Below are 13694 nucleotides of genomic sequence, written 5' to 3'. Positions count from 1 at the left end.
TGGAGGTTGGCTGGAGCACCCTCTTTTCAGGAGTGGTGCTTGAAGATGGGAAGGGTGGTGGTCTTTGAGGAAGGGGCATTTAGAAGAATGGGGAGGTACAACATGTTCGTGGAGTAATGGGGCGGGTATATGTCATTTATGGATATGTGATTATTATTATTATAATTTTTTATTTGTTTATTTATCTATTTATTTTTTTGTGCGTGTGTCTATATCATTTGAGACCACTGTGATGTTGTTGGGGTCAGGGTGGGATTGGGAGGGGTAATAGTGGGGGTAAGATTGTTTCTGTGTATATATGTTTTGTTTTACAGTGTTCATATAAGTGAATCAATAAAAAATTGTTAATCTGAAAAGGAATCATATCTACTCAAAGACTCTTATGTGCCCATTCACTCTGTTGTTTGATAAGCTGTTGATAAGAATAAGAGAGGCAGATGTGTGAATAGCTTTCGGCTGCAGACGCTACATGAGTGAATGTAGCGTCTGCAGCCGAAAGCTATTCACACATCTGCCTCTCTTATTCTTTTGTCTGTATTCTGCCCATTTACATTTTTATACACCCATCTTTACAGTAGTATCAGTGTCATCATAAAATACAATAACAGATGGTAACCGGTGCATATTATGGCCGCATATATAATACGAATGCAGAACGTAAACATGACAAATTCCACATTACATACTCCATATACAGAATATTATTTTAAATAATCATAGATTAAATCATCAGCCTCTTCTACTGATGTCATGTGAATTCTGCTTCTAGAATGAGGCATGAAGTCTTTGATAACACATTTTAATGACATATTAGTTAAGGTTTTACTCATGTAGTCATGTGCGTCATCATATTTAAATGCACTTCTAAATGCCTCCAACAGCGACGCAGCCCATCTGAATGTTCGCAAACAGTATGCCTTTGATCAGCTGTTTCAAACTTCTTTTTGACTCTGACCAAAGAACGAAGAATTTCACCATTAGTATGCCGAAGCTTTAATTCGCACAATATTTTTCTGGCATTTTGAACAAACAAACAAATCAGTTAAAATGTGTTTTTGTGTTTCATGGCCCTTTAAGAGCCTTTTTTCTATTTCACTCAGTATTAGACAAATAGCCAGTAAAACACACACAAAATCATATCTATTCTTGTATTTTGATCCATTAAGAAAGTTTTCTGAAATGCATTTAAGCAACAATGTCAAAATGGCATAGATTATCCTACTCAAATGCCTTGTGGCTATACTTATGAAACAGTGTGTATTTGAATGTTAATGGACTGGACCCATTCACTTTGGTCTTACTATAACCACGATTTTTGCATTTCTATAAATAAACAAAGGACAAGTCCAAATCATTTTTTGTGGTAATAAACATCATGCCACAAATGCTGTTAATTGAGCTGAACTTGTATTGAACCTGGAACATTCCTTTAATGTGATGAACAGAAATGATGTCATAGATTTCATGCCAATGAAAAAGTCTCCTTTAGAAAGTCAACTATTCTTAGGAACTGGTGTTATTGTCAAAATCACACTATTTACATTTTCTTTCAAATTTACATACCAAATTCAGATATCAGGGCAGTTTAAATCCAGGAAGTGGCAACAATAATTTTTCACAATTGTTCCTTGAAAGCCATACTTTTTTTGCAAAATATCAAAAGAAAATGGTTTTGAGATACAAAGGTCTTACAGACACTGTGAAGCAAGTGCCATCTCATCTTTATATTCAATTTATCTGCACAGCGGGGGTTTCTGTAATGGAATGCAAGGACATTCATGTGAAAATGCCACATTACCTTTAAATTCACAGTAAAATGTTTTAAAAGAAAACCACACACTAAAGCACAGATTATGCTATTGATTAAAAAACTAATGAATAATATCTGTCTTTTGTAAAAAATAAAAATGAAATCAAGCCTACAACCTGCATTTATAAATGGGCTTTAAAGTCTCAGACTCTTGAAAAACAGCATGATGTCTGTACTTTGTGAGTTTCATAGCACTAGCACATTTACATGTAATCCATGAGGCATACAGATTTACATTCAAAAGCGCATTCAGGGCTGCAATTATTTATTGAATAGGCCATTAAGATATAGATCATGATTGCTAAAAGCCCATTTTTGGTAACAGAATTGTGGCATATGACTACTATTTATATTTAAGGTAAAATAATGGTTTACTAGGGATTCATTTGGTAGGGGATAATGTATAGAGTTGCTGTTGGCTCACTTATCTCAGTGCAGAGGAGCTTTGCACTTTGACTTCGCTGATGGAGCCAATGGAAACCTCAAGCTGTGCTTTGCCCAGTAAGCTGCCTTTCCTATTGTTAGCTCACCGAGGTTACTGCAAGGCAACCTATTGTGCAATGGAACAATCAGCCAATGGAAAAGAAAAAGTTGAATAAGAAGCATAGGTAGGGCTTTTCAACAATGTCTAATTTGGCTGCAATTTTTTTTTTTTTAAAGATCAAATCTAAGGCTCCATTCAGATGTTTCACACAGGGAGCCTGATCTTTGAGAAATCTGAGGATTCCTTCATTGAGTTTGTTGCTCTTACAAAGAGAATGAATATTGCAGGTTTGATATTTTACTTAATGTGTGTCTCTCGAAAAATCAAAACAAAAGCATGTGTTGGATAAAGAAAACAAAACTATTGCAGAATATGCAAAAACGTTACGAGATAGTATTTTTACCTGAAATTTTTTTTTTTAAAACATGATGCATTATGAAAGAAGGATATTGAAACAGGTCTAAAACAATTTATTTACAATATATTAAACTGTAATGCAAAATTATTACTCAAATCAAGTGGTCATTTATTCAATAAAGAAAATAAACATTAACTATTTTGAAAGCTAGAATGAATCATACAGGTATTTATATATTTTTTATTTTAATGTGTACAGCCAGCAAATGTTATGCATTTTGTAGCCATGTGTTTTAATTAGCCAAAAACATAATAAAACACACTCACTTTTCATAATAAAACCAATATTGACTGCATAGAAAAGAGGATAAAGTTATTGACCTGTGCAGAGGTTCCATAAAACCCATGTAAAATACACACTCTGTCTCCCTTTAAAATCAAAGAGAAGCAATGAGACCCTTTTATCTCTATGCTGTTGGTGACGATGGTTTAAATTTTGGCAGCTTCGCTTAATCCATCAATGCTAGTTCATAAATACTACAATGAAAGCAAAACAACCAAACAAGGCAAAAATGAAACATTCAGAACAATGGAAATCTGTTCAGAGTTTCAAAGTCATTAGATAAGGCCAAAAATATTGATGTGTCTAATCCTGTGTCGACATGCTTAAAGGAAGCGAGGATTTCACAGTATCAGTTCTGTCAAATATCTCCATCTTATGCCATTGGTTGTATCCCAACAGCCCAAAAGCAACAGTCAATTATTTGAAGCGGTTTGTTTTTCCAGTATCAGTGAAGTTAGATGACGAATAACCACAATGCCTCACAATACCCAACGTCATGTGTATTCCCTTGGGAAAGCCAGAAAACATCTACTATAACCAAAGACACAAACATAAGCCTGAGAACATCAACAAAGTGTGAAAAAAAAAAAAAAAAAAACATGCTGAGCGTAAGACTTCTACTATGAGCATAACAGTAAGCATTAGACAACTCAGTCAAAATAGAACAAGACAAGGCATATTAAGGAAAAAGCTTTGAGGGCCTAGGATTGGACATCTCAAAATGCTGCACTCCTCAAGCATCATTGACCTGATCACTTTTTTCCTCTCTCACCATAAAACATAAAAACAAAGTCAAGACTGAGAGGTCCATTTTGATCAGTTGGCACCACAGACTGTGGTTTTCTCTCTCACTTACTTGAGGAAAAAGGATGAATCCTTTTCCATCTGAAAGCGAAGAGGTGGAGGGAGAGAGATACAAGCTCTCATGTTCAGGAGGAAGTGAGAGTGTGTGAAAATGTGTGTGTACAGTTTTAGGAGATGGAGGAAAGACACAGCTGCAGGGGAACTGGGCTTAAATCAATGGCACTCCCTTCTCTATTCTGACTCAAATTCGAGAACGAAAACCTAATCGTACCCAAAACAAAGCCTTTATTTTTATTTTTTGGTAATACAACATTTTCTTTCTTTTTTTCTCTTGTTTCTCTTTTCTTTTAAACTAATACAACAACAAAAACCAGACATTTGAAGTTTACACTTGAACACAAAGCCATGTTTCTTTGGCTAAGCCCTGACTGTGCAAAAGGCTGTAGCACGTTGCCCCAAGCAATATCCATTATTCAGTCCTGACCAGACGAAGAACGCAAGCACAGTGTTTGGTAGAGTCACTGCTTATTTAGAAGGGCAGAGGAAGAATGTCAGAAGTAAAAGCACAAAAACAAGTAAGAATCAACAATTCATGATGCTGTTAAAATCCTTTAAAGCTCTACACACAATGCATATGTAAAAGAATGGTAATAATAACAATACTTAAAGGGATAGTTCACCCAAAAATGAAAATTCATTTGATTCACTCATTGTATGGAAAGAAGGTGCAATAAAATGAATGGTGACTGAGGCTAACATGCTGCCTAGCATCTCCTTTTGTGTTTCACCGAAGAAAGAATGTCATTAAACATGACGGTGAGTAAATAATTACAGAATTTTCATTTTTGGGTGAACTATTCCTTCAATAATAAAAGTCAAATGTTATCTTTTTAGACTGTGAGAGTGCAGCGGTTTGGCCGAGAATGAGAGACCGCAGAGTGTGTCCCATCATGCACTTCTCTCACTAAAATCCTCTCGGCTCTTCTAACATCTGGATTCAAGGAAGAGACTGATACTACGAGTCAAAAGTCCTCCTTTCTATGTGAATGAGAGTGTATGCGGCTACGTGGTGGTCTCCGAAAGCTTCGCCTCGCCATCGCTGTTGTTCATGTAGCTGCTACTGCTGCGTTTGTAGCGGGAGCGGTAGGAGCTTCGGCCCGTGCTCCCTTCCTCTATTTCTTCTTCTTCTTCCTCGTCAGATCTGTCAAGGCAAAAGCGTCTTCGACTGGAGGGTGGGCTGGAGGGGGGAGATAGGGAAAGCTTTGATTAGGATCAGTGTGTGAAAAGAGGATAATCTCTGAAGGAATGTTTGGTTATCAAACTGCAGAATGTTGAGGAACAGGCTTCACAATTTGGTATCAACCTTGCTGATGCATTGTGAGTCACACAAATCACATGCAAATCACACTTTTGCAGCTAGGGTGTAGTTTACTGGCTAGTTGTTAGTGAAGTTATACATATAAATGCAAATACAACCGCCAGTTTCATTAGGCTACAAGACCGCTTAGATTTTCACTTAGAGTTAAGTTCTGTACCATGCTAAAGATATAAGTATATAAAGTGTCTATAAAAGGGACAGTTCTCACAAAAATGAGAAAAAAAAAAAATTTATCATTTACTCAACAACACGTTTCAAACCTGTATGTCCTCCTTTCTTTCATGGAAAATGGAGGGTGAAATTTTGCAGAAGGTTTATGTATCTATTTTCCATTTAACAAAGGCATATTGTGAAAATGGACTTCAAAGCTCCAAAAAATATTATAAAAGTAGATACAACTTGAGCACTATATTATATATTTATAAGTGTTTTGAAGCTAAAATGTTGCCCTGCACCACAGCCCCCAAATGTCAATCCCGCTTATGCAGATTAAAACTTGGCTTGTTGCATTTGGTTGCAAGAGAATCTGGAACCAGTGGTGTTCGTGTCATTGATGTTAAAACCTTGCATAACGTACCTTGAAGCACCAAGTTTGAATATGTGCATGGGTGAATGAGATGTACATTTTAAGACTGTTTCTTTTTTTCTTTATATCCCATTTTCTCCCCAATTTGGAATGCCCAATTCCCACTACTTAGTAGGTCCTCATGGTGGCGCGGTTACTCACCTCAATCTGGGTGGCGGAGGACAAGTCTCAGTTGCCTCTGTTTCTGAGACAGTCAATCCATGCATCTTATCACGTGGCTCGCTGTGCATGACACTGTGGAGACTCCCAGCATGTGGAGACTCATGCTACTCTCCGCGATCCACACACAACTTACCATGTGCACCACTGAGAGCGAGAACCACTAAATCGCAACCACGAGGAGGTTACCCCATGTGACTCTACCCTCCCTAGCAACCGGGCCAATTTGGTTGCTTAGGAGACCTGGCTGGAGTCACTCAGCACACCCTGGATTCAAACTCGCGACTCCAAGGGTGGTAGTCAGCATCAATACTTGCTGAGCTACCCAGGCCCACCCTTTAAGACTGTTTCTTTAAACAAGCTATCATATAACCTTAGATGACATTAAATATAGCACCCAAGATGTATGGACTACTTTTATGTTGTTTTTTTTTTATTTTGGAGCTTGACAGCTTTTGGCCACTGTTTGCTTTTATTGTATGGTAAAAAGTGGTAGGCACATTTTTCAAAAGTTCTCCTTTTGTTTCATGGAAGAAATAATGTCAAACAGGTTTGGAACAACAGTGTGAATAAATGATGACAGAGTACTTATTTTTAGGTGAGCTAACCCTTTAAAACTCAACTGCTGCAATATTGTATGGTCCATTTTAAAGCAACCTCCATTATTCTTGATGGCTACTCATAATCTTATAAATGAATTAACATATAAATGAATTGTATACTCCAATTATACGAGAGCGAATAGACAGAGGTAGAGAAAGCATTAATACCTCTCCCTCCTCAAAAAGACAATGATAACTTTGTGTCACTGAACCTTATCTTCTCTTTTTCATAATAAAACAAACTTCAGGTTAATTGCCAGCAAGGAGTCCTAATCGATTTTCTGTTTTAATTATGTTCAAGACCAGGAAAATCCACTGTTATTTTGTGGTAATACATCACACAATGGTATTTCCGTAAATTATATGTCCACATGGACCAATTCAGAAGTAATTGCCCACTTTATCAGGATCAATTCTGAGTCATGCTGAAATAGACTACTTTTCACATTTATGGTGTCTAACAATACTACAAAATATCCTTAAAAAAATACATGCAAGTGCAACGTTATTGCCTGAATTAAACATATGTTGAAATAATATTTTGTTAAATCTAAAAGTACGGTGAGAATTTATAGTAAAATGCAATGAAAGATTTCAGAACATTTGGAGGATTAGTCTAAAATCATGCTTGCAGCATTCCTTCATTCCAAAAACCAGGTATCACCTACTGCCATCTTTAGTCACTGTCAGGTCTGTACAGGTACTTCATCATAACATTGTCAACTTTCTTTTTTCTGTTCTTCTGCTGTTTCTTAGACAGTGGTGGAACTCCTTCAGAGGGGCCTTCAGGCTCTTCTTCGTCCTCAGATCCTGAGGCCTGTTTTCTAGGTGCTTTCTTGACACTGCTACAGCTTCTGTAGGAAATAGTGGATGCTCCTGAACTAGAGTCCGATTCTGTGCTAGACTCAGAATCAGACGAGGATGACGAAGATTCTTTCTTGGACTTCTTGGACTTCTTGCCCTTCTTCTTGGATCTCTTCTTTTTGCGGTCTTCATCAGAGCTGTTGGACGTATTTGATTCAGAGCTATGGCTTTTCTTCTTCTTTGACTTGCTTTTACCCTTTTTGCTGCGGCTGCTACGTGTGCTGAGGCTACTGCTGGAGCGCTTGTAGTCCACGGCTGAAGCAGAGCGACGCAGGCTGGAGGAGCGATCACTGTCTCTGCTGGTCCTCAAGCTGCTGATGCTCTTCCTTTCATCGTGCTCCTCACCTTGCTTGTCCTTCTCAGCTCCGGAATCTTCCAAGCTGGTGCGCTTAAACTTGATGGGTTTGAAACTCAGCACTTCATTGATGGCAGCCTCCAGGTCAGGGTCCAGGTAGTTGCGGTGACTGACTGGCTTGACATCAGAGAGATTGGGTGGGCTGGAATCAGTGGTCCGGGCTTGCGGGGGCATGGAGAAGCTGCGACCAGAGGTGGAGTGAGGGCTGTAAGCGCTGGACCGAGCTTCACTGAGTGCCACGCTTCGGGTGTCATCATCCACGTCAAACTCACTGAGGCGACAGCTGCGAGACAGGGACATGCGGGAGTCAGCACGGCTCACACTGCCTGGACTGCGGCGGCTCAGGGTGGGGCTGATGGCTGAACCGTATTCACTCTGGCGGTCATCGAGACGAGACATGCTTCGATGACGGCTAAGCGGACTTATGTGACTCACGCTGGAAATAGCATCGTCATCCAAGTCCATCACAGTGTGACGGGTGGAAGCTCGGCTGGGGGCTACAGAGGAGATAATAGACTCCTTATCAAAGTCAGACCAACGGCTGTCCATACCCTTCCTGGCCCGACTGGCAGCCTCTGAATAGGCCTGAGAGATAACAGAGCCCCGATCATCAATATCATCTCCTGCCTTCCTCCAGGAGGTGACGGAGTAGGAGTCATCCTCAGCTTCCTGCTTGGCTTTGTTCTTCCGGAAGGAAGAGATGTCCTGGGAGTCAGATTGTTCTTTTAGAGTGTTGAGGAGAGAACTCTCATCTCCCTTACCTCCTATGGAGTCCTTCATGTTGGAGCGTTTTCTGTAGCTGAGGGAACTCATGACAGACACAGGCCTGTTGGGTTCTAATTCTTTACCTTTGCCATTGTCTTTCCTATCTTTACCCTCATCCCACTCTTTTCCCTCTTTTCCGTCAACATTTACAGCATATCTAGATGAAGTTTGGGCAGAGGGGGAGTGCACAGCATAGAAAGACAAACAGGCGGAGGAGAGGAGAGGGTAGAGATGGAAATGAAAAATGAGAGTGAGAAAATACATGAATAGAAACTTAAAAGATGATTGACCCAAGGAGAGAAATAATAGTAAAGGTATATCTAAGCAGACAGGACAGAATTTAGATTAAAAGTTTGATGTGACATCAGGGAATACAAGCCACTTAACGAGAAAGAAAATGTGCTGGACTCTTAACTCTGTGATTCAAAATCAATAGTTAATCCATATCCCCAGGTATCTACATCTAAAATGTAGACATAAAGATCCTTTTAGGCAGAAATCATTTAGCTAATTGTGCAAAGACTTTTACTGATATAGTCCTGTCTGACGATAATTCCCATAAATATGATAATAAAAAGGTACAAAGACAGTAAGACAGTATGTGACTAAAAGCTAAAAAAAAGTTTTTAAAGGGTGCAAGTAGCTCAAAAGACAATCTTAAATCTTCTGTTAAAGAGAATAAAACAGGAAAAAAAAAAATCGAAAATGTTGCCAGAGGGAAGATTTATCCATCTCTAGGAGAAAGGCCTATGTAGGTGTGCCAGCAGGCCAATGGGCATGTCCATTAATCTGCCTGTGAGGTTGTTCTCTCTCACAGAGGCCTCTGTTATCAAACTGCTGACAATGGAGAAGAATAAGAGAATACCAACAGAAAGAAAAGTCGCTTAATACAAGCTAATTCACTTTTTCTAATTCACCCGTCTTCTTCCCTGCTTAAAAAACATAGCTTAGGCTGTTTTCTGGTCTTAGGTGGTTTAAGATGGTCTAGCTGGTCTCCCAGCATGGCCAAACTGGTTGGCCAGCTAGTCTCCCAGCATGACTAGCTGACATGTGTCCAAAACCCCTCTAAAACCAGCAAACCAGACCCATTTGTCCAGACTGGGAGACCAGCAAACCATCTTAGGCTGGTTTAGGCTTTTTTTCTGCTGTGTTGCTGCATTGGGTTTGGGTTGAACCAATCTGTAACAGCAGGGGAATGAAGTTGCAGTACTGACCTTGAGCTCTTAAGGCTACCGTCATCTGACAGGTTCTTGGCAGAGCCTTTGTTTTTGGACAGCCATGACTTCACCCCATCAACACGGTCCTCCACCTCAGAGTCAGTATCTGAGGCACCCTCGCTAAGGAGGAAGAAGTAGAGGAAGAGAGTTAATGTCAACACCAGGAAGAAAGAAGAATCTGTACATAAATACTGTTAGTAGAGCAACAGAGGACGAACACAAGGGTTTACATTGGAAACACATGCACTTGTTCATTGGAAACCTGGAACAAGCCACTGCCATTCTGTGTTAGTAAGTCAGACTCATAGTCAGCAACAGTATCCTGCAGCTAGTTGGCTCTGTGTAATGTGTGAAGCATCCAAAAGGGTGAAGTCAGTTCAAAACTAAAAGCCAATCCAAGAGAAAAGAGAGCATTAAAAAGGGAAAGGGAAATGGGAACAGTAACGCACAATAGTAGGCAATCCGTGTCTTTTACTATAAAATGACTGGATAGCCATAATTAAGTAAAGAACTAAATTAGGAATTGTAGATAGTGCAAAGCTTGCGATATACATCAATCTGCCACAACATTAAAACCACCTGCCTAATATTGTGTAGATCCCCCTCGTGCTGCCAAAAGAGCACCAACCCACATCTCAGAACAGCATTCTGAGATGATATTCTTCTCACCACAATTGTACAGAGTGGTTATCTGAGTTACTGTAGACTTTGTCAGTTCGAACCAGTCTGGCAATTCTCTGTTGACCTCTCTCATCAACAAGGCATTTCCGTCCACAGAACTGCCACTCACTGGGTGTTTTTTGTTTTTGGCACCATTTGGAGTAAACTGTTTTGAGACTGTTGTGTGTGAAAATCCCAGGAGATCAACAGTTACAGAAATACTCAAACCAGCCCATCTGGCACCAACAATCATCCATGCAATTATCTAATCAGCCAATCGTGTGGCAGCAGTGCAGTGCATAAAATAAAATCATGTAGATATGGGTCAGGAGCTTCAGTTATTCAGTACATCAACCATTAAAATGGGGAAAAGATTTGATCTCAGTGATTTGGAGCGTGGCATGATTGTTGGTGCCAGATAGGCTGGTTTGAGTATTTCACTGCCGGAATCCACCACTCAATTTATTTCCTCTTTTGGCAAGTCATGTAAATGTAATAGCAGGTATTTTTCTTTTGCTGGTCTCCTATTTACTGCTAAAAAAAAAGGTTTATCTCACTATAGTTTACTTCCAAGTTTCAAACCCAGAAAGGTGAAAAGGGTCCTTTCATTTTGCTATGAGTGGTCTGCCTCCATCCCTTATGGTCTCTGCTTCATGCTAATTTAAAATTGAACTTCCATGTTATTGGATAGCTTGAAGGAATGGGCCATTTTAGGGCTGTAATTAACTTGCCCATGATGCTAATAGCATGCATGTCTGGATACAAATGGGTTTGGTGTGGAAGCATTGCGCTGCCAATAAGAAAGAGTAAACACAGACAGAAAGTCCCCAGGATCAGATGCATTAGCACCTGACACGAAAAGCAGTACTGTGAATCCCAGTCCTTTTTGCTCATTTCTCTGGACCAGATAAAACCATTGGATTTATGTTTGGCTAGATTTGCAAGTCAATGCTTCCCTGACTCTTTAGATTATTCTTATCCTTCACTTATCGCAAAGCACACCACACTGAATAACTATGAATCACCCTTCAAGGACCCAGAGAGCTCAAACGCCTCTGCACATGCACAAATAGAACACCTTTGGAGAAGATTTCATGACGACTGATGATGCAGGGCTTTTTTCAACAAATTTCTTTTTATTTTTTATTGAAATTGTAATAAATCTCATTGCTTTTGTCCTCCAACATTTTAAGAGTCAAATATCTCCCAGTGAAATTATACAATATACTGTGGCTCATTATACCAAGAGTTGAGAGAAGGTTAACTCTGAAGCAGCAGCTGGTATATTCTCTGACATTAGGGTTCCGGTCTGCTTAGCTCTCCGTTTGTGGTATTATGCATATGAGAACATTATATATGCATGGACCCACAAGATGGCACAGATGCCACTAAACACTAAATGTAAGCTCACAGTCAGGGTGCTGAAGAGGGAGTAAATTAGAGGATCATCTGATACACTCAAGCTAATAAAGTTGGGACGAAAGAATTTGGTGACGAATCCTACAATGAATAGCGCTCTGACGATACACGGGCAACTCGAGAGTGCTACATAGCCTGTATTTCTTCAAGAGCCCTTTTGGCTCTTGTGTAAACCCCAGTGCCTGAAAGTAAACTGAGGTGAGAACGTTGTGTGAATAAGCCCTGAGCTCTGCTAGCCAGCCCATCGCTAAACAGTGGGACAGCGGGCTCTTTGTAATTAAGCGCTAATGCAAAATGTCAGACACAATTTATGTCCTTGACCATATACCATTAGTTAAGCTGCACATAAGCCCAGGGGAACAAACAAACAACACAGTGAGAAAGAGGAGACATTAATTGTCTGTGACAACATGCCTCCATTGGTTGTACATCTCTGTTACAGGCTATTACATTTATCATTAGCACCTACAGAACTCTCTCAACCCCTTTATTTTCCTCTCCATTTTCTGTCTCTCTCCACTTTTTTTTCAGCCAAGATGAAGAGTTTTTTTTTTTTTATTATTTTCTTGGCTTTGTCCCTGATTATTTCATCACAAAAATTTGCATTGCATTGCATTGAGATATTGCAGAACAACTCTGTGATGTCTGACATGTCTAAAATATTTAGAAAGAAATAATAATGGAAATTAGCATAATTGAAAGAGGCAGATCGTTGGATGACAATAGCCTTTGCCTTCATGGTAAATGCCTCTTTACATCCAAGTTTTAAGTTTATTAGACACCCGCTATTGTAAAAAAGCCTCTTATTCATTTAAAAATTACCTCTACTCTGCATAGTATGCTCTGAACATCTTTATGTTCTCTTTACATTTAGTGACACAGATACAGTTAGTCATCAAAGGAATAGTGATTGTCATAATTTTCTCACCCTCATGTCGTTCTAAACCCAAATGACTTTATTATGTAGTACACAAAAGGAAATGTTTTAATGAATATCATGGACCTTCTTTTCAACAGAGTAAGTCACAATGGCAGAGACTAACTTTAAAGCTTAAAAAAAGGAGCCAAAAGTATCATAATATAGTCCACGCATATCGTAGGTCATATTCTAAGTCATCTGAAGGCATACGATACGAATTGTAGAAAAAACCTGCAATTTCAATAATTTTGCAGTAAAACTCTTGACGTCTGTTGCACGTTCATGAGTGCTATGAGAAAAGCTCGTTCACAGTAGCACTAAAAGCGCTAAAAACAATGCAAGTGAATTTTCACTGTAAAATGACTTAAATTGCAGGTGGTTTCTCACCAAAACCCATCAAATGCCTTCAGAAAACTATGAATATGACGTATGAGTCGCACAGACTACTTTAATGGATACTTTTGGGTTCTTTTTAAAGCATTAAAGTGAGGCACTATCCACAGCCATTATTTTGAAAAGGTGGTCCATGATGTTCATTAAAACATCTGTTGTGTTTCGCATAAGAAAGTTTGGAAGTTTGGAATGATATGAAGGTGAGTAAATTATGACAGAATTTATTCTCCCCTTTTCTCCCCAATTTGGAATGCCCAATTCCCAATGCGCTCTAAGTCCTCGTGGTGGCATAGTGACTCACCTCAATCCGGGTGGCAGAGGACAAATGTCAGTTGCCTCCATGTCTGAGACCGTCAATCCGCGTATCTTATCACGTGGCTTGTTGAGCGCATTGCCGTGGAAACATAGCGCGTGTGGAGGCTCACGCTATTCTCCGTGGCATCCACGCACAACTCACCATGCACCCCACCGAGAACCACATTATGGCGACCATGAGGAGGTTACCCCATGTGACTCTACCCTCCCTAGCAACCGGGCCAATTTGGTTGCTTAGGAGACCTGGCTGGAGTCACTCAGCAC

At 39.6% G+C, this 13694-nt stretch overlaps 1 protein-coding gene across 12 annotated transcripts in view; it reads right to left on the bottom strand.

Moving 5' to 3' along the window:
* Positions 1 to 2749: 2749 nt before the first annotated feature.
* Positions 2750 to 13694, bottom strand: part of myo18ab (myosin XVIIIA b) — a 172996-nt gene continuing 162051 nt past the window's right edge. For 11 of the 12 annotated variants that reach the window (XM_051665907.1, XM_051665908.1, XM_051665909.1 and 8 more), the window contains 2 exons: positions 9722 to 9844; positions 2750 to 5035 (listed from right to left, as the gene is read on the bottom strand). In XM_051665907.1, the coding sequence (XP_051521867.1) occupies positions 4861 to 5035; positions 9722 to 9844 (298 nt within the window). In that variant the 3' untranslated portion in view covers positions 2750 to 4860. Of the gene's footprint in view, positions 5036 to 7191; positions 8665 to 9721; positions 9845 to 13694 lie in introns of all 12 variants that reach the window. The other variant, XM_051665915.1, reaches the window with a different exon arrangement.

Source organism: Myxocyprinus asiaticus, chromosome 31 (genome assembly GCF_019703515.2).
Source record: "Myxocyprinus asiaticus isolate MX2 ecotype Aquarium Trade chromosome 31, UBuf_Myxa_2, whole genome shotgun sequence".
NCBI classification, from domain to species: Eukaryota; Metazoa; Chordata; class Actinopteri; order Cypriniformes; family Catostomidae; genus Myxocyprinus; species Myxocyprinus asiaticus.
Note: the sequence above shows the minus strand (reverse complement) of the source record. Positions and strands in the feature narration are given on the sequence as shown.